At 34.6% G+C, this 22,284-nt stretch overlaps 1 protein-coding gene across 1 annotated transcript in view; it reads left to right on the top strand.

Moving 5' to 3' along the window:
- Window positions 1-22,284, top strand: part of NCAM2 (neural cell adhesion molecule 2) — a 128,629-nt gene that overhangs the window by 103,779 nt on the left and 2,566 nt on the right. The window contains exons 15-16 of the mRNA XM_053934797.1: window positions 13,255-13,459; window positions 17,717-17,836. Of these exons, the coding sequence (XP_053790772.1) occupies window positions 13,255-13,459; window positions 17,717-17,836 (325 nt within the window). The remainder of the gene's footprint in view (window positions 1-13,254; window positions 13,460-17,716; window positions 17,837-22,284) is intronic.

Below are 22,284 nucleotides of genomic sequence, written 5' to 3'. Positions count from 1 at the left end.
TCGTTGTAGTCATAAGTTTCTGCTGCATGCTCTTATACTGTTGATGATAAGGCAAGCAATATGTATTCTTCCTATCTCTCCTAATTTTTTATTTGCAGGAAAATAAACACAGACCTTAAAAAATTTGTACTTTTCTATAGCTCTTCCAAAGTTTCCATTCCTGGTCAAGATCCTAAATAGTGTAATTATTTCAGTCTGTATGTGCAAAATTCTTCATTGGGCTTTTTGGAAACCTGGTGAGTTTTGTGACAAATTCAATAGATGATGCTTGACACTGCAGTCAGGCAGAACATGGAGAATTTGACTTACCGAATTTGATCAACATGATTTGATTCTATTTTCTCAACTAGATTTTGATTATAAGAAATTCATGAAGGGACCTTACCATTGTCATTCACATGGCTTTCCAGGTACACAACCAATTCATCTTTCAGGAGAGTATTTTCATTTTGCATTAATCCTTTGCAAAGAGTTTTCCTTTCATTGGTTCCTGACACAAGGTACTTAAAACTTTATGCTTAATAAAAACAGTTCAAGTCCAGCCTGGATGGAGCACTGAGAAACCTGGTCTAGTGGAAGGTATTCCCTGTCCACACCAGAGGGTTGGATGATCTTTAAGGTCCCTCCAAACCCAGGCCATTCTATGCTTCTGTGAATACAGACATGTTTTGTACTTTCTAATGGATTTTAACAAGCATGTATTCCCTAACCAATTATTTATTAATTTAGTTGGTAGTGTTTCATTTCAAGTACTTTTTCTGTGCCTCTCCACTGACATGCCTCAGCACATAAAATAGGTCCCTGCCCACCAAAGTCACTTCTTGTGACTGCAAAGGTGCCACATTTCATTTCATGGCATCTGTAAGACTTGGAAGGTCCAGGGGTTCAATTTTGACCTGTAGTAAAAATGGAAAAAGCATTTTTTCCTGTTTTATGTATTAAAATCATGGATTATGAGCTCTGCAGCAGTGCATGCAAAACCTCAGGAAAAAGATTTTATTTAATAAGAGTCCATATGTATATTTTATTGCATATATTTGATTTTAAAATTCATGTAGTTGTCTAGGTTTATGGTTAATTTCTCTGTTGCATAGAGAATAACCTGAGAAAGCAATGCACTTAAAAACTAAGGCAGAATTAAATATTTATTTTAAGACAGTGCCCTTCAAATTGTTACTAAATATAACAAACTTGATAAATTAACTGTATATGTTGATTTTTTTCCTCCTTATAGTTCATACCTTTTGGGATCTAAAAAATTATCTTACAAATTGGATATCGATTGGTCAAAATTAAGTATCCATGTATCTTCACTCAGTTAAGGGATTTTCTTATTTCTAAGAAATATTGATAATGATGATTTTTGCCAATTTTGAAATATTTTTGGAAGTCTTTCCTTTAGGAAATCAAAACAAAACCTCTCCTCCTCTAAACCAGCTAACAATCATTTTAGAAAATTGGACTATGTCACAAGTAAGATGTCTTCAGTGTGTAAGTCTACGGATAATTTATTGACAGAAATACTTTTTAAAATAATTCACATATTTAGTGTAATGAAGTAGCTGGAATTGAAAAGATTGCTATCTAGAAAACATTAATTTCATTGTGATCTGCAGATAAGCTCTCACTGTAAACTCGAGACACTTTTCCATCCATGGCCCTGGTCACTATGTTCTGTCACTTTGACTTAATGTCATGACATTACTTTGAAATTAATTACATTGATGAGTGGTTGACATAATGTGGTAAAGAAAGACATTTTCTCTTCTAATCTTGTAGGAGTTGAAACTTTGGGTTCCTGTTAAGGGTCAGTCAGGTGGCAGCCCATTTTTCCATGAACAAACAATGTGAATATATATATATTGACTTTGTAATTTAGTTGTATAGGTGTTCTTCCAATATATACTATTTATTTTTTAAATGATTAAGTGCTTATTGAACCAAGAGACATAACTAAGGGAGGCTAGATAATATTTTTAATGAAACTTTTCTTTTTAACTATGTTATAGTGGATTTGGAATTACTAGCTACACATAAGTTACCAAAAACTTTCAGATTGGAGAACATGTTTTCAATTGAGTATAACTCTGACAAATGCCATTGCTAATGCTAAATTTAGCTTTAGTGAAAGGATCTCCTTGGGCAGGAACTTTTGCAAGAAGTTTTCTTTTTCTTCTCTTGCCATTTCAAAAATCCAGATAGTGAAAATGTTTGTTGTTGTCACTATTGCCACTATTGCCTTCTGTGATTACAAAACTGCAAGGATGTCTCTACTTGCCATCCAAGAACTGATGATTGGCTCATATTTAGTAAGTGGGTGCTGTAGTAGACGCTAAGGGGGAAAGAAACGCACAGTACAAGCATACTACAAACTGCTGCTGGAAGAACTTTCTGTCTGCAGGAGCTCAGTGGTGCACAAACACTGGGACTCCCTTTTGGTTCAGGAGAGCAGCAAATTCTTTCTAGGGGCTTCTCTTTGCAGTCATATCCCTTTTGAATTCTGATCCCTCTGTAAGACAGGCGTCGCATGCACATAATGGAACAGAATTTTCTCTTGTGGACACATAGTTGCTGTTCTGAGCAGTAAAGAAAATGAAATTGCAGATCCAATCAAAACTAATGAGCACATACCACTGGATTAAAGAGTCTTGAGTAACACTTATATTGTCTCATAAACTGAAAACTAAAATAGGATCTTACAAGGTTGCACAGACAGTCTGATCCCAGTATTTACTTATTTTGTAGAATTTTCCTAATTTTCTGGAATTTGTAACCTTGATGCTATTCTACTAAATGTTGTCTAACATATTTTCACCTTCCACATACTTGTCACTGTTCTTAATTTGTTTTAATAAAGCAAGACAGGACACTACTACAGGTATGCAGAAAAGCAGAAAAACGAAAATTCCCATATCATTTTTCTACTCCAGTAAGACATTTGAAGAGCTCTTTACAAGCTATAAATTTATTATCCTAGCAAGTCATTCTAACATTGCAGATAAGTATATAAGAAGACAAGATAGGAATTAGGGCGCAGAGACTGATTGACTGTGAGCTCTCCAAACATACTGTGAAGGAGATAATGAAAAGCCTTGAGAAATTTTAGAAGCTAAATATACATTATGAATGGCAAGTTGTCTTTTATCCTCAGTGTCACAATACCAGTGGGATAAAGAGACAAATTTGGATCACTTATCTTTTTTTCCAACTGATAGTAGCTTCAGCTGGAAACTACATAAAGTTTCTCCATTAAGTGAGAGAAATTTTAGGTCTGCTCCAATTTAAATTATTCTGTGCTTTGTATTTTGGGGTTATCTACTACTTTGAATGTGATCCTTTTCTTTTGGCCTTCCTCTTCCCATCAAATTCCAAACAGAATGACTTAAGCCAATATTGTGGGGATTATGTGACTGCAGAGCCAGGCAGTACTGGGCAGTGACCCAAAACCTCTGTAATGAGAAAGATAAAGTCGAAGAGAATAATGTCCTTGGGTTGTCATATATCTCCTCAGATGAATGATTAATACAGCTTTGTTTGTAGTTCTCTTTAGGAGTGTTTCACAATTGTATCTTTAAAAACAAAGAGTGAGATTATTTCACAGTATTTTGTGCAATCTATATGAGTATTCAGAAGATTTTGAAATCTTGGCTTCTTAAAGACAAGAATGAGGAAAAAAATGAATAAAGGCATTTTCAAATTAAATTATAATTCGTAGGTATAGACTGTACAGCTTAAAATTGTAATTTAAACTCTATTAAAATGATAAATATGTCTTCACAAATTGAATTCAATATACTTCTGACATTAGTATTTAAATGTTAGATAAGTAAATTTGTTCCTTTAAATGTTGTAATAGTAAAAAGGATTTTAGGTCTTATGACTGACAGTTTAAAATGTTACATTTTTTTAACATTGTCACATATTTTGAAATGCTAATATTAAACTGTCTGTAACACTGAAGTCCTAAAATATTCTATGCTGAGCTTATGCCTTAAATCCAAATTGGTGGCACAGAAACGTAAAAAGGGTAATGATTATTCTGTGATATAGCAGTATATCTCTAAGGAACAGTATTTTTTAAATGTTCTGATTTACAACCTTTGGAGTCTAAGGCTGGCTTCTTTCCTAATCAGATTTTATTTGCTGTCTTTCTTCGTTCCGGAGTTTTGACAAGTTCCTAACATTTACAAATTATTCACAAATCAAAGTATTTACATAATGCAACTTCAAATGTGATCCTTTTTTTACTGCTGTACAGTTATTTGAATATAAATTGCTGTCTCTCTAAATAGGAAAAATATTTCCCAGAAATAGACATGCATATTGCATATATTGGGTATAAAATATAACTTCTGAATGTTTTTGTTAGGTGTACAAAACATACTATTACTGAATAACAAAATAACATTCCATTTATTTTTTTGTGAAAGTATAAGGCCAAGCAGTGATGCAAAAAATATTATATGCATGCAAACAATATTTATTTATTTATTTGCAATATTTATTTAAGATAAACAGATATGGTGATTTAATTATGCACATAACCTCATGACCAATTTTCAGTCAGTTTTCAGGGTCTTACCATGTACTCTCTTTCCATCATGGAAACCTGCATAGGCACCACTCAAACGTGTATGCAAATGTGAAGTTAACTAATTAAGCCTGAAAAAAGTGTTGTTGGGTTTTTTTGTTTTTTTGGGGATTTTTTAAGACATAATGGATATTTGTATACAATTTGTGATTGTGCTAATAGTTACCAATTCTCTATCTGTTGTGCAGTATGTTGATGATTTCTGATTGTTCATTTTTTCAGGAATTTTAGGAGCAAAGGAAAAAAAGAAAATGTTACTTTTAGGATACAAATTGAATATTATATAGAGAAATGTGCTTCTGATGTCTACAATGACATCACTGAAATTTTTCTTATATTTAGGGCTCATTTATGCTTATCCCATTTACATTATCCATTCGTTTTCTTCAAGCATATAAGGAATGTTCAGTTTTCCATTGCTGCATATTTATCAGACATAATGTATAAGTGATGGAAAATCACCTTTTCCCTTTAATGTCAATGACATCTTAATATAAAGCTAATGGCATCAAATACCAAGTGTAGACATGAACCAACTTTGCCTGTTTAGAAACAGCATCCAGTTGTATGTAAAATGCACACTTGAGTGCTGTGCTAAGTTCAGATATTTTACAAAAAGGGCAAGAAACTGAGGTAGGAATATCCATTTTTGTTCATTTATTATAGGGTCTGAAGTCCCAAGAAACTGTGGTAGTAATGCTTGCCACCATACTACCGTTATGTTGTACAATATTCTTATTAACAGTTCTGTATATTTATTTTATATGATTGACATTTTTGTAGTGGCAATTTCCAGTGCATATTTTATGTACATAAAATTTTAATTTTAATGCATGTATTAAATGGCCATAATAGAAGCAAAGTACATCTTTCTCAGTGTACGTTGCCAACAGAATTACAAATGAAAATGCATACAATGTACTAAAAACTAATTCTGTGAAAAATATTGAATACACTGCAGCATCTGTAAGTTTCTGTTTTCAAAAACAGTGTGAAAGGCAAGGAAAAATCTGGATTTAAAATAGTTAATTTTAATTTGTGAAACATTGCTTATTTTGATATTTTTCATAATTCACTACCATTTTGCTCCACTGATTTTTTCATGCATGTAGCACTTGTTGTCATCTCTGCTTTTTCCCTGAAGAACATGTGCATGGTGTAACTGTGATGTCCCTCAGCACCTTTCCAAACACAATGTCAAAAAATATATGTAACTTAGTGTGTCTTTCATCTGTTGTTCAAAGTTCATTTTAGTTCATGCAACTTCTGTCTTCATTTTTTGTAATAAAGAAAACTGACTTAAAGCATTACTATCTGTATTTTCTTTATTGCTGTTAAATGTTCTTTTTTTCTTGTACTATCTACATTATGTATTTTGTATCTGCAGAGATGTTTAGCATTGTATCTGCATTTTATTCACAGTGTTTCATCCAATAGTGAATATTAAAAAACCCAAACTAGCAAAATACCAAAAGACCAAAAAACCAGTACGAAACAAACAAACCTACAAACAAAAGAAAAAAAAAAACACCCTACCACAAACATCAAAGTCACTAAAATTAAAATTTGTGAATTTTAATTTTAATTTTTGTTCATGTTAGGTGGCTGCCGCTAGTGAAGCAAGTATGGGCATTGTCTGTATAAACGTACAGCCTGAGCTTGATCCATTCAGATTTAATCTGCCAGATTGAAGTTGTATCCCCAAAGGCAGATGTTTTAATACTGGGAAAAGCTGCCCTACCAAGCAGGACTCCGCTGGAAGTTGCAGTTGTAGTGATCGAACTTTTTAAAGTAAAAACATGCACCATATAATGGCAGCACTTATAATATTAAACTGGTCTTTTTATAGCTAATGCTATAAAATAATTGTATATTTTAAATATTGTTCCAAGTACTACTTCTTAAAACTGCTGTGTTTGAATTTACACACATCTTAAAGAAAATGCTCCCAAACTTAAAATATTTTCTCAATTTAAATACAATCCTGAGATAGTTTGACTCTTTTTCAGATCTCCTGGCTACAATACCCTACTGAGGGTTGTCATCCACTATAAAGATGGAAAAATTTCTTATGTCTCTGTGGTATATGCACAGCATGGTTTTGAATTCTCCTAAATGAAGCAATTAAAATAATTTATCCTTTTATGTAATAGCAGTACTGAAACCGCACATAAGTGTATGTTCTCAATACTCACATCAATCTTAATTAATCTGCAGAGGTTCTTAGAAACTCCTCCAAGAGACGTGTTCAGTAAATCTGCTGTCAGTTTGAGTGGGGGAAACTGGGACACAGAAACTTATTTTCCCAAGTCTGTTGAAAACCAAAACCTGGGAGCCGTGTTGATGCCATGAACCCACAGTGGAGGACTGGGATCTCTCTGCCTGCATTTTTCTGGGGCTTCCCATGGAAGGAGACAATGCTAAAAAAATACCCCTTACTATGATGATTGAGTAAATGCAAGGAAAAAGCTGCTGTAGCTGAAACTGCTAACTCTTTAGGCACATTAGAAATGCTCCTGAAGTTTGCTTAGGAATAGTTTGATTATGCAAAGGATCTCTTTTTTAAAACTTTGCTTAAAAAAATATTAAATGACAATGCCAGAGATAATTTTCACAACACAGCATGCTTTTTTTAGTAAAGAAAGGGTTTTTTTCTATCCTTTCCCTTGTTATCCCTCAATGGCCATGGACAAGACACTGTTGCCAGAAACACTCGAGCTGCTATTTACATTACATTTCTTTCATTTAGCTATTACATTTATGTCAATTAAGACACCTTCCTATGAAAAATGTTGTAAAGGGCCATTGGAGGAAATGTGAACTCAAGTCCTACTTACTCAGTATCCTGAGAGAGTCATAATACAAGACATTTTCGTGTAAGATTTAAAGGGAAAAATCCATTGCAGAAAACTTGTTGGCAAGAAGATCTCAGCCATAATGAAGAAAAACTCCTTCACTTAGATAAGCGCCAGAAAAGTACAACCTTTTAGACACACTTATTTCAGTGGCTCAAATCTGTGTAACTGATGGTCCCCGTGGCACCACAGGTTCCCCTGACTCGCTCCAGCTAAGAATTCATTCGAGATCAGAGACAATGAAGATCTGTCACTTATGAGTAGAAGAAAGTTAGAGGAAACCAGTAGTACTGTCCCCTTATTTTTCAGAGTTGTGTATGTGCCAAGTGTATCTGTCAGAACACATTACTCAGTCGTGCAGCTCAGAGCACACATCCATGTGTTTGTCCACTGCCCTTCAGCAGTATCTGTCCTAGCAGAGAGTTATAGGCAAAACCACTGAGGAAGAAAAAGCATTACAATTAATGTCAATTGTAGCCTTGTTAGCATCTTTGTGTATTAAGGAATGGGATAGAAAAGAATGCACCTTACTGTCACATTCTCTTTTGCATCAAACAGTCCCCCAGTAAATGTTGCATAGAATCCTAATGATTTCTTGCAAATCTTGTAGTGATTTGTTTATTTCATTTTAAGGAAGACATTGTGCTTCTGGGCATTTACCTGGCTCAAAAGAAAAGTTTTATTGATATAAATTGCCAAAAGCAGCTCTGGATGTGGCAGCTAAAGTATTGGAGCTTCTTTGGCTGGCAGGGAGGAATCACTGGTTCTTTACTTCTTTTGGTCATGGCCTGCCACTGATTTAATGTTAACTGGTAGAAAATTTTATAGAGCTATTCAATTTTTTGGTACTGCATTACAATTTTTTTTGATAAAATTTTTTGAGACCTATATTTTTTGTCTTTTTAGAGGTTTTGAGTAAGTACACGCATTTTGTAAGACTTCGAATCTAAGAAAAGTTCCAGATCAGATATAAAATCAAAGACAATATTCAGAGGCAGTGCAGAAATAACCATCATGGTTGGGCACATTTTTAAGGGACACTACAAAAGTGTAGTTCAACTTGATAAACAAGGATGTTTTTTTCCTGCCATGACCCAGTGCAGTATTTCAATTTCACCCTCTAGTTAGTTTGTAATTTTCACATTTTTACATTAGATTGAGAGCAGTTTACTTTATTTTTTAACTGTCTTGAAAGAAAGGAAAAACTTGTAACTCTGCACCATGCCTTCGTAGCAGCCAGGTATTGCCCTGTAAACTAGGAAAGTATTTTATAGCATTGCTTTTTTTTTCTTAAAAACTCAAATTACTGTAAAAGGGAGGTTTTGGTAATCATCTATCTTTCATCTTGACTTCAATCCTTGCCTGCTAAGGAGGAGGGAAGGGAATAATGCACAAGAAGTTGCTAACATGCTTTTTTTTCCCCAGCAAAACTTAATAGCACTGAAGATGTAAAAAGGATGTCTGGACATCACCTTACCCAACCCCCCAGATCACACAGAGTGCTTGTTATAAAGCTTGTAATTACTATTTTATTGCAGCAGTAATTGAATATATACAATGTGATTTTGTAAGAGCACAGAGAAATTCTTTCACCTCAAAGGATACAGGTTCATCTAACATCGGTCTGAATATATTGAGGTTGCATGATTTGTTCCTATGCAGAAGCAAAAGCTTTCTTTTGCCATATGTAAAGCAGACCTGTACACTGGCACAGGTTGCCCAGGAGAGCTCTGGATACCTCAGTCCTGGAAGTGTTCTAGGCCAGGTTGGATGGGGCTCTGAGCAAACTGGTCTAGCAGGAGGTGTCCCTGCCCATGGCAGGGGAGTTGTAATGAGATGAGCTTTAACGTCCCTTCCAACCCAAACCATTCTCTGATTCTGTGCACATGTATAGATGGAGATTCTCCCTTTTTGACCTGCTTCCCTTAGAGTATCTGGTGCAAAACCCTTACAGGAATTTAGTCTGAACTTCTATTTGAGAGTCTTTATCTTTTCACTTAGTTCTTTTCACTGGAATATTTTGTTTTACTTGCCAAAACTCTTCATTCCTCTTTCTGATCAAATAATGATTCCTGCAAGATTGTTCAATTATGTCATTACAAATCATTAGAAACATAACTTATTTAATAAGAACTTTAATATTGCCAAAACTTTTGATGACATTTGTAGAAAAGAAATTGCTTTTAGCTTTTTTTTTTTAGGGTTTTTTTTTTACATTTTTAAACTTATTCCCATAAGTATTCATTGATGATCATTTATTTGAAGAAATCAGTGAAAAAAGTGTCTTTAAAGTTGTCAGTTTCCTTCATCATCATGGCAAGGTATTACATTATTTATGCTACATTCTGCATTAAAAAATATATCCTTTTAAATTTAGCATATTTTTAATGAATTCCAATTAAAACTCATTCAGAACTATGGAACTTATACTTCCCTGTTTTTTTCTTTTAAACAAGAATTGTTCTAAAAGGCCCTCTACAGTTAGATGATTAAGTCAGGTATAAAATAAACATCTTCAAAAAGTTCCTAAGAGCTGATTCTTTCATATTAACATTGAATTTTTATGATTTAAATTGGTTTTGTTCAACTAGGAAAATAAAAAGGTATATAATGCATAAATACTTTGTTATTTTAGAGCACAAAGTAGAACTTCTGAGTTTGTTTGGTGCATACTGGGAAACTGTAAAAATCCCACATATTTAAAAGAGCTTCTGTAATATAACTGTAATAACAATAACAATATAATAATTTAATTTAAGACAGCACTTTTTGATGATAAAGTTGCTTTTCAAAGTTTGGTGGGAATGCTCTTTGTAGTTTGGCATTAATATTTCATTCAGTCACAGAATTAGAACTCCTCTTGATGTCATAACATATAAAGAAAAAAATTCACATTGTTTTCTAATTACATATATATTAGCATATGATTTTTGAAACCAGAGAGGAGAGGCCTTAATCTGATTTAATAGCTATTTGGATTAGTTTTACAGCTGACTTTGGTGGGAGCAGATAGGCAAGTACAAAATCAAAGCAGTTTAAGAAAGAACAGAATTAAACCACAGATAAACTTCTAAAAAATAATTTTATATGTTTTCATTGAGATTAAAGATAAACCATAACACAGAGTTAAAGAACAAGGCAGTCCAGTTTCTGTTTTCAGAAGTACATAAGATCCTCAGACAGGAGAGAAGGCTGATCACAGCCATGCTCCTCACCTCACCATTGGATTTGGCAACGTTACTGTCACCCTTTAGGGTGCAGGATATAAAGGAGAGAAATGTTGGAAAAATGTTGACAGTTTTAAGAAATCAGACTTACAAAACAAAAACCTGCAGGAACAAAAGGGTTTCAAGTAGGAAAAAAATTGAGACTGGTAGAGCAGTAGCAAGGATGGGGAATGCTGAATGTAAAGGAAATCATCAGCCATGAAGAGATGGAGAAATATGCAGCAAATACTCAAAGACTCAAATACTTGTGTCTCAGAGGTCGCACTCATAAGAAGAGTCTCCCATACAACTATGGCAAAACAAAGGAGCAATATTGTGACTGTAAACATTTCCTTCACTCGCCAGTGAGGATACTGTGTAGTCCTTTCTGTCACTGGATCACTTAGAATGAGAACCTTGCCATTTCACAATGTTCCAAGGACACTGAAAGTGCTGTTCACAGCAGTGGAAAATGTATCTCTTCAGTAGTATAAACTTTTTTAACACTGTACTAAGAAAAAAAACTCCTAAAACTAAACCAGTAAAAACCCCCTGAACTTCTTTCAAAATTTGTATTGAATGACTTTAATTTTTCTCCTTCACATTCTAGTTGATGGATGAGAAGATACAGAGATTCACTATATGAGGTCTCTAAAGCTGACTATAGAATTTACTGGTATTATAACAATTGAAATATATGAGCTTTTTTAATAAACTGGAATTAAATATCTACTTGTATCTTCCTGACAATTCATACTGGTACACAGAAATTATTGAAGGTTACAAAGGAATTCACCAAATATGTGGGTGGATATAGGGAATAAAGTAAGTTTTGGAAGATGCATCGGAAAGTATAATATTTAAGTAGAAGTGTTGTTGTTTAAAAAAGGGAAAAAAAATTAATTTAAAACATCAACTTCTGACATTGATGATGGGGCAATGCATAAATTATAAATAATTTCATTGCTGCACCATTATTTTTATAATTTATGTAGTGGTTTCTAAGTCTTTCTGAACAAAGGAAAATAACTTTGAAATAATATCTGTCTGTTTTTCTGCTTATCCATCCATGAAAATAAATACATTGAATTCTAGCTTGTTGCATAATAACATTGTGAAGATCATTTCTATAATAAAACAACCTATACAGTAGACAATGAAATCAATTGCTTGAGAAGTATAATGTTCTCCTTCTTTTGAAAAAAATTTTAATTTCCATTTTAGAGTTCTAAACAAAGACTAGACAAAGAATATATATTGATTGATTTAGAATAACTTTCAAATTACATTTGAAGCGGCAAAGATATTATCATTAAAATTATTTAAGCAGAAATATGAAAGCTTAAATGTTGTACTTAATCTGAAAACAATCTATAGTGTATAGGGGAGTTGAAAGATGACATTAGTAACCCAATTAAAATATTTATACTGTATTACATTATGTAATTGTTTGGTGTCTGTTATAACAGGATTCGAGTAATCTCTGGTCAGAATAATCTTGCTCTTATTTTGGCAACAGGGAGAGCAGCAGATGGAAAAGTCCCAGTGAGTGGTGCTGACTCAGGCATTGCTCCAGGACATGGGAGCGCCAGGGAAGCAATGCTGGTGTGCAACACCCATGGGCAAACTCGCCCAGTTCCACTTCCTGGGGTTTACTCAGCACAGTCTCACACCAGGAAATTGTCACTGGCCAATAGCTGAGTTAGTTTGCCATCTTCTTGAATTAGCTGGGTGCATAAGCCTTTTTTTCCCCCTAAACAATGATCAGATAAAAATCCTCTCCTCTATAAGCCTCATCTGAGTTCATGGACTCCTGAGAATCACATTATTCAAAAGGGTTGGTAGCATTGTTGTCATACGAATATCAACCGAGGCAAGTCATTAAAATATTTTTCCTGAGATTTGTGTGAAGTAAAATCAGCTAAACATCAGCTGTCAAAATTCAAACATAGAAAGTAAGATCAGGTGTGGAATATATTTATTTTGAAGTGTATGATTGTATTTTCAAGGTACAAGACTAAACAAGATGTGGCCCTAGCCCTATAATCATTTGATGATATGCATATTTTTCCCATATTAAATTATTTAAGACTATGTGCATGCAACTGTTTACAGATTAAATTGCTTGAATTACGTTATTTTTCACTCTAATTCAGAAAATTACAAGAATAAATAGTGGCTTGTCAGTCTCTTAAACCTTTCAGTAATTCTGCTTAGCACCACTGCTAAATAATTGTATTTGAAATGAAGAAAAGATAACTTATATCAATGTTCATGTTGAACATTGAAAAAGTTTTCCTTAGGCTGCTTATTGATACTCTTAGCCATGGAATAAGATGTGATATTATTTGCTATTAAATAATGCCATTTATGTTTTGTGAACTTACTGGAATTTTGGCAATAGGAAAATATTATGCAAAAGAAATGGTTTTTTTTTTATTATTTTAATCAGGTAATATATGCATAATCATCAGGACTGTTTATTTCCAATAATTTCTGAATGGTTCATTGCTAAACATTTTTTACTCTCCTGACCAACAGCTTAGAAAATTATATTTTAGGATTAATGTTTTTAATATATCTTAATTTTCTTTCCTTGAAGACACTCTTTTTAATGGTCTTGGACTTGGTGCTGTCATTGGCCTGGGAGTGGCAGCCCTTTTGTTAATCCTGGTTGTGACTGATGTTAGCTGCTTCTTTGTACGACAATGTGGACTGCTCATGTGCATCACCAGGAGAATCTGTGGGAAGAAGAGTGGTTCAAGTGGAAAAAGTAAAGAACTGGAAGAAGGAAAAGCTGCTTACTTGTGAGTATTAATCATGTGGGTTGGAAACATTCTTAAAATAAAAGGTTGGCTATCCAACTTACATTAACTTTATGGCCGTATTGTGGTGTCGCAAAGAGAATTAATAAAATGCTTCTACTACTTGGAAAAGTGATTCTCTGAAGTGTGTAGAGTTGTTTATTGCCTTTAAAAGAAAAGTTGAGACACAAAAAAGAAATATATTGTAGTTCAGTTTAGGATGACCTCTTTGTCCAGCTTGACAAAAAGGAAATCAATTGTAATTCAGTACTAGTTGGAGACACAGATTTGGTTCATGAGAAGCAGGTAATGGATCATTGTAACTCCATTTCTGCAAATCCGTCTTTGAGCTGCTAACACCCAGAAACTTGGCCTATGGCTGTGACAGTGCCAGTAAATCCATGAGTGCAGGACATGGTATTATAGAAAATCCTTGAGAGAGTTTTTCTTCTTAGATATAGCACTTGATGGAAAATCTTGATTCTAGTCTGTGGACTTTAGGAATGAAAGATCTTGTCAATTTTTTTTTTTTTAATAGAAGTGCTGAGTTGGATGTGGGTGAAAGGGTGGTGAGTGATTGTTCTTTATAGCAACAGTCAATGATTGCTAAACATGAGTGGGAAATAATCAATACTGATTCTCACAAATACTCTTTTGTAGTAGCTACTCCATCACACAAATGTGAATGAACTGATCATTGATGTGAAAATATGGTCTCTTAAATTATTAAAGTGGATAGTGACATCTCTGGCAAAATAGTTCAAATACTGATTACATGAAATAATCACACTTTAGAGATTTAATGACATTTACTGAGTTTTCAATAGGTAAACTAGAAAGAAGATTACATCTGGTCCTTCATTTTAAACATTTCCTTTTTTTACTAGGAAAAAAAAAATTCTCATCCTGTTCATCTTGTAGGCAACTTACACATGCACTGTAATATTTGTGAGCATGCTGTGTGTGTGTGGTTTAAATAACATTTGCTGGTCCAACTGCTATATGCCTCTCCCAACAGTCAGGCTTTACAGTTAATTATCCTTCAGCTTCCTAGGTCCCTTCCATTTTCAAATGGATGTAGAGCACACTAGATCTTGCAGTCCTCATTATTCATAGCTGAGCAGCTGAGCATCATTGCCAGTAGTGGAGGTGTGTCTTTTTGGAATTTAATTCTGGCTATTTGCTTTCAGGCTGTGTCTTTCTTAGATAATTTGGCTACACATCTTGGTTGAGTTCTTAAAAGAGGTGCCACTTCAGAAACAACAGCACACAACAAAACCAGTTGTGAAAGGACACAAGAGTATTCATAATGCTTCTAAATTGAAGTAATGACATAAACTAGCTATTTCCTAATTCTCCACATCTGACAGTGAGAGACTAGCAGTGTTTTTTCCATCCTGTGAAGCCAGCCTGTCCAGATCAATAGAATCAAGATGTGAAGCTTCTGGCGCTGACTTAGCTGTCCTTTCCTATTGAGCACGGCACTTCAGCTGATGCTTAAGTTTCCCATTCAAGGAGTGGCTAACTATAAATTGGTGTACAGACTCTCATAAATGGGAAGACCTTAGGGAGATAAAGTTGGAAATGTCACTTGACAGCAGTTTATACCTTGTTATCAAAATCTTATTACCAAATGACATGCTGTCCCAAAAAAGCATCAAGCTGGTCTGTTGATATTAATTCTTCTGTTGCACTTCTTTTGCAAGAACAACTATGTTATTTAATCATATTTCTTTCCTTGTCAGAATGGTCTTCAGTCAGTCAGACCTTAAAATATTTGGGACAGTTCTTATTTTAGCCTATTCTCTGCATTAATAAACTGTCAGACTAAACTCCCAGGACAGTCTTGAAGAGTCAACATTTAAATTCATATCATGGTAACTGATATTGCTTAAAATCACTGATATTTCTCTGTTTTAAATATGCTAGTTTGTATTCTGTATTTTTGGGTGGTTTATGATACTGTTCTTTAATTGTAGGAGATATATATATAGTAAATAATTTTCTTCTATATATAATGAATGAAGATGATATAATCCATGTAACATACACAGACACCCATGACATAATGGATTTCCTACAAATCACTTTCCCTTCTCTAAAATTTGAAATGCCACAGTTTCTACCTTCTGTAAATATACATGACTGCTGGTCATAAATAACATCTTTTTTAGTCCTTTTCTCATTTAATACCATTTGTAAGACTGTAGATGTATCAACAAAGCAAGAAGAACTCACCAATCCATCCACCAGTCCAACTCAGATCACTAATCTTTTCCCAGGTATGAGGTAGCCATGAAAGTTAAGTGCATCATCTACCAAAATGAGTTTTGTATCTATTTGTGTGCCTTAAGTGTCACTTGCAAAGATAAATAATTGCATGTAATTTTGGGGTTTGTTTAATAGACAGAAATCTTTTAGATTTCTACCTATTCTTCTTCTCACTATTTCTCTATTTGGGCTACATTCTTATTAACCTACAAAGATTTTCCTTAAGGATACCTGTCAGAGGACAGTAGAGTTTTCCTGATACTTCCGGTTGCAAAAGCCTGATTTATCCATTATCTTGAAGAAACAATATGAAAATATGAGACATGAATCAGAGAAAAATTTAGCCAGGTCTGTGGTGTGGACTGTAGCAGTCTAACAGCTCCCTACAGCATCCCAGTCCAGAAAATACTCTCTTAAATATTAAAGTAATAGTTGATCTGTAATTCAGTTACCCTCTGTTTGTAGATTGCAGCTGATGCTGTTCCAAGATATAGGAAGAAAATATTTGCATCAAAAGAGGGTTTTTTTCTGTAAACATATATATATGCATATATATATATATATATATATATATATAGTTAGGTATCATCTGATCTGCCTTTTGAGAGCAAAATTGTATAAAATTTAATTATTACGTTTAATAAGTATTGTTGATTAGTATGTATTGTTAATACTTTGTGGCAGTAAACAGATATTTCCAGATCATGTCCATATTTCTGAGATCAGCCCTACAGAAAAGGACTTGGAGATTCAGTCTCATGAAAATCTGGACATGAGCCAACAATGTGTGCTCACATCCCAGAAAGCCAAAGGTGTCCCAAGCTGCATCAAAACCAGCATGACCAGAAGTTAAGGAGAGGTGATTCAGTCCCTCTGCTCTGGTGAGACCTCACCTGGAGTGTTGCATCCAGCTCAGCAGTCCATGGATTTGTTGGATCAAGTCCAGAGTAGGACACAAAGATGATCAGAGGGATGGAGCACTCTCTGTGAGGTCTGGCTGAGATAAAGACTTTTCTGCATCCCTTTGACAGGGAATTTATGAAAAAGATGGGGACAGACTTTTTACAAAGACAATGGATAGTGGTTTTGAAGTGAAAGAGGGTAGATTTAGATTGGACATGAGGAAAATCTGTTTTACAGTGAGGATGGTGAAACATTTGAACAGGTTTCCCAGAGAGGTTGTAGACATCCCGTTGCTGGAAACACTCAAAGTCAGATCGAATGAAGCTCTGAGGAGCCTGATTTCGTTGACGATGTCCCTGCTAATTGCAGGGGCATTGGACTAGATGACCTATAAATGTCCCTTTCAACTCAAACTATTCTATGATTTTTGGTTACCAACAAAATCATAATGACAGTACTCACTGCTCCGTCTCCTTATAATTAATTGTTTAATTAGCACAATATTTATACATTTGCTTACTTGTGAGAGACTAGCAGTTGTTCCTCAAATGGGGGAAATATGATGTAGAAACAGTTTTTTTTTACCAGCAAAATCAGAAGGGCTTAGATTTTTACCGCACAAGGGCTCTTTGCATCAATGGCAGCTGGGGTTGTCACAATCCCAGGAGATTAAAGCACACTTTTGTGGTGTATATACTCACATAACGGCTCTTTAGCGCTGCCAGAAAAGTTTAAGTATAACTAGGCATCAAGTCCTATCATTATTATACTAGGTTAGGGAAGTTTACATCTATTCCCATGAAAAAGCTGTCACCTTATTATTAGTCATAAACAAAATGCTCTTTTGAGATGCTAATTCATCATGTTTACAGAGTTAGGGAAGTAACCATGGATACAGGATGCTTTGAAGACTTCAAGGAATTGGGAACACGCTGTTAAATGTGTCTTGGTGGTGTTAGTCACTGATAATTAGTTCTGCCTTTTCTTTGCCAACTTTTGAGAGAAGGGATCTTAGTAATACTTTATGTGCCTTGTACATAGTTAATGTGATGATAAGAGACCTAAAACTCTTTTAATAATTTTTAGGAAAGATGGATCAAAAGAGCCAATAGTGGAAATGAGAACAGAGGATGAAAGAATTACCAGCCATGAAGATGGGAGTCCAGTAAATGAGCCAAATGAGACAACTCCCCTCACAGAACCAGAGTAAGTAGCCTGATATTCCCTGGAGTTTCACACAAGCTGATTTTGGCTTGATCTGTGTGGACAGACTGGACTTCCCACACTCTGAGGGGAGGTACATAGCATTACCAGAGTGGTCTGCTGTGGCGAGGCAGTGTGTGAGTGTAGGGTTTGTTTGATTGGTTTAGTTTTTGCAATAATCAATCTAAATCATGGTACTTCATCGACACTGGCTGGGCACAGCAGTTGCGAGGATTTTTTAATTTGGTTGCACCTTGTCTTTACCACCTACCCAGCAATTATTAACCACACTGTGGGAACAATCTCCTAACTCTCACAAATGACCTTAAACTGAGTATCACAGGCATTTTCTCACACATCCTGAAGATGGGGCACAAGGATTCTGTGCTCCAGAAACCCAGCTCCTCACTGGAGTGGCCCCTTCCTGCTTTCATACACATAACTGAGAACTTAGTTCAGTATTTAAGTCCACACAGTGTAATTGGATTAATAGTGCTGAAGGTCAGCCTCTGCTCCATTTCCTTATCCCCCCTTCCTGTCCCTGCAACCTTTTCTCAGTACAGAAACCACAGCAGTTTGCAGCCATGCTCACAGGCTCTGTCTGCCTTCTGAATAATGGGACCAGCCTTGTGCCCAGGGATGAAATTACTGAAGAAACCTCTAAATTTTCTTTGCTTTGAGCCCAACACTTTCCATGTGTTGGAAAAATTTCCTGTCTCATGACATCTTCTGTCACTGTTGAGGCAAGGACGGGAATGAAGAGACTCCATCTTCAAAAGGCAAAGAATGAGCATTTATTCAAAAGCACCTCTCTCTTATAGAGAACATTGTGAAGATTAATTTCATTGGTTCTAAAGTAAAAACATTTCACCTGATTGATACACTGGACTTATGTCAGTGTGGCAGAACATATCTATAAACAAAGTGAATGGAAAACAAGATAATAGATTGTTTATATTCCTCTCAGACTTTTTCCCAGGTTTAGCCTGGCAGAAATCATTCTCTTTTCTCTCTGACTGAACTGAGAATATCCACAATCTTCAAGGCATCAAGATTATGAAGAATATTATGTAGTAAATACAGAAATTCACCTGTTGATAATTTGATGAAATCATAGTTGTTCTTTAAAAGGAGAAGGTGTTCTTACAAAACAGTCTTTTCCTTTTCTGAAAATATGAAGAAATTTCATTTTTTGCCATTATGTAAAACTGTAAGAGTCAGAACCTTTAATTAAAAAAAAAGGTTTGCTACCAGCTGCCATTGATATTTTTAGTAAATAGGAAGTTAAGTAGCTGCACATTAAGCTGTACAGTCCTTTGAAGGAACTATACGCAAAGAGTTCGAACTTGTTAATGAAATAATTATGTAATCTGTTGAGTGACTACTGATATGTTTGCTCTTCATATTAGAATTTATAATCAGGGGCACAGTGGAAGCCCAGAGTTATCTAAAGAGTCAGGGGATTGTAGTTGTAAACATTGTACAAGTCCAGCAGGCCTTGGATATGTTAGTGGGTAAAGCACCAGGTCTATGTTTGTTCGTGATTCAAGACTATTTTTAGCACTAGATCTTTCAAATCAGATGCATCTTGCAGGAAACATGATACCAGGAAAGATCCAGTTCACTTCTTTCTGCTTGTCACACCCATTAGATCAGCTGACAGGAGTGAAAGATGAGAAAGTTAAAATCAAAAATATTTTATTATCTTAGGGGAAGGGGAAAGAATCAGTCCCCACTGTCATGACAGAAAAACAAAACCAAAAAAAGCACCAACAAAAAACCCTGAAAAACTAACTCCCAGGAACAACTGATAATTATTTGATGGGCATTATGTCCTTGGAAAAATAGGACTGCTAAGAGATACTAACAATGATGACAGTTTCCTTCTTGGTAATTTCTTCCCTCACAGCCAATGGCAAAAGGCGTCAGCAGTCCAAAGCACAGATGTACAGAATTCAGCTAAAGATCTGGGACAGTGTCACTTGGGAAGCTAAAGACGAAAAGAGATGGTGCAATGGGGACACCTGAAGGGCCATTGATACCAAGGGAATATGGAAAGACCTTTGACTCAGACACAGGTCATACCCAATGAAACAGAGATGCAATATAAAGTAGGAGTGAGACGCACAACGGGAAAATGCAGTAGAGGAGAAGTCAATAGGAATAACACAAAAATACATTGTCAGCAACAGCCAGAAAGACACATGCTGGGCAGGGTGAGGATGACCAGAAGGGATCTTGGAGGGGAGAGCTTAGCTTGCAGGAAAGAAAATTTCAAGGACATTTCAGGCAGGCAGTGAAACAAGGTGGGGTTCATTATGACTAATTCTGGCTATCTTAAAGGTATACAAGATAAGCCTTGAGGTTAAATTAGATAAAATATTTTTAACAATTATTGAATTATATTGAATAATAGCAAATTACACTCAGAACTTCAAATGCAATTTAAGAAGTTGTGGGAACTAATTAGTAAAGAGATTACTTCCTCTTACAATAATATTCTTTATTTTATTGCTCAGAATATTATTTGGCAAACTTTGTTTTTACCTTATCTCAGATGATCTTTGTCAAAGCCATGGTTGGAATCCATGTATGACAGATTAGCTCAAAGTACTTTACCTGCAAGTCAACAAGTTTTAATCGTGCTGGCAGGAAATCAGTTTAAGCTGTGCATTTCATATCACACTTTTGTAATATGAATAAAGTACCACATACAATGTGGTACAATAATTATATTCCTAGTCTGACATTAATATGTTTCTAATATTGGTTGAGTTTTTCTTAGTATTAATGCAGCTGGGTGAATTCCAGTATCAAAATGGCTAGGAGTCATTTTTCTATGAAATAAGAAAATAAACATTTAAGTTAAAGTTTTGTATGGGTATCAGCAGATGTTAGGCCGCATGTAATCCTAGAGGAAGTCAATATTATTAATAATTGATAGCAGCCAACATCTGATTAAAGTGAGAGAACTTTTTGTTGGGTTTTTGTTGGATTTTTTTAAAAAATCTTTTTATTATAAAATGAACAAACATTTGAAAGGATTAGTCTGCTCAGTTGAAAAATATAGAATTCTTTCTAATAGATGTAGCTAAAGAATAATCTGGTGTAGAAAAATTGATATAATTAGAACACTTAAACTTGAATTAGTTAATTGAAAGAGGAAAATTATTTAATCTATTAATAGAGATTAAATATGTATTTAAAGCAAATGGAAAGAAAAATTCCAAAATAAAAATGTTTTCATAGGGAAAAAGAACAATGTCTAATGATAACTTACATTCATAACTCATACCCTATTAAAAAACTCAAAATTTTTAAAACAAGTTTTAAAATACAATAAGGTTCAAGAATGGTGCATGGACTTTGTGATGAGGAAAGTCTTGATGCATAAAATTTTTTACTTGTGTATAGCCTTTTTGAGTTGTGGTTCATGTGGAGTATGTAAAAGCAAGGCTAATTTTATCTCATTGTTTGCATGAATGTGGATTTCAGTGATGTCCAGTATCCTTCCACAGGGTTCTAGCAAATCTTCCTATTTCAAATATTTTGTAACATGGTCTTAATCCACTTAAACCAATTTCTTTAAATTTCCACACATGGTTGGTATATTCTGTCGATTCCCCAGTTTTGACTTTGACTAAATATTTCCTTCTTTACAGCACCATCTTTTGAGAAATTACTCTGCTTTTCTTAAAACTATATTAAATTAGGTTTTGGGGGTTGTTTTTGGTGTACTTGTTTCACTGTTTTGCCTAATCAGATATTTGACACACATGCCTGCCTATCACAAATGCATCTCATGAGCTGCCCTTCCTCTGCCCCAGTGTTTTACCTACAGTTAGAAATAGATTTATGTTCATTCTGTTGTTTCCATTCTTTCAGGCATCTTGCTGTGGGCTGAAATCTGTTTGTTTCCTTTGGGTTTGCCATCAGAAACAGACAATTAGTAGATACCTCCCTCTGTGCTCAGAGCCAGACATCTGATGATATATCCCATGTATTTTACCATAGTAGAACAAGTTAATCTTGGATTTCTCTCAGATACCTGTTGTGCTCATTGTTTAACCTCTGGATAAGCAGCATATTTCTTAGTTCATTTCAAATAACTTAAATTTCATAAGACTGGGAATTCAGGTATTGTTTTGTTTTATTTTCTGTTATTAAACACTGCCTTGTATAAGATATTCCTAAGAGATTCCTCAGACAGGTTTTGAATAGTGTATTGCTCTTTGGGAAATCGAATCAAGCAAAACAGAAATTTACTGAAACATTTAACAGTTATTTTGAATAAAAGAGGTATATGCATACTATTCCCTAGTAAAAAAAAAACAGAAAGCAAACCCAAACTGGAATCACAATTAAGAGCTATTATGCCCAGGAGACATTATTACAGGAACATCTCAGTAAACCGTACATCTTTTTGACAGCTATATTTTTCGACAGCTAAT

The sequence above is a fragment of the Vidua chalybeata genome, chromosome 2 (assembly GCF_026979565.1).
Source record: "Vidua chalybeata isolate OUT-0048 chromosome 2, bVidCha1 merged haplotype, whole genome shotgun sequence".
In the NCBI taxonomy this organism is placed as follows: Eukaryota; Metazoa; Chordata; class Aves; order Passeriformes; family Viduidae; genus Vidua; species Vidua chalybeata.
Note: the sequence above shows the minus strand (reverse complement) of the source record. Positions and strands in the feature narration are given on the sequence as shown.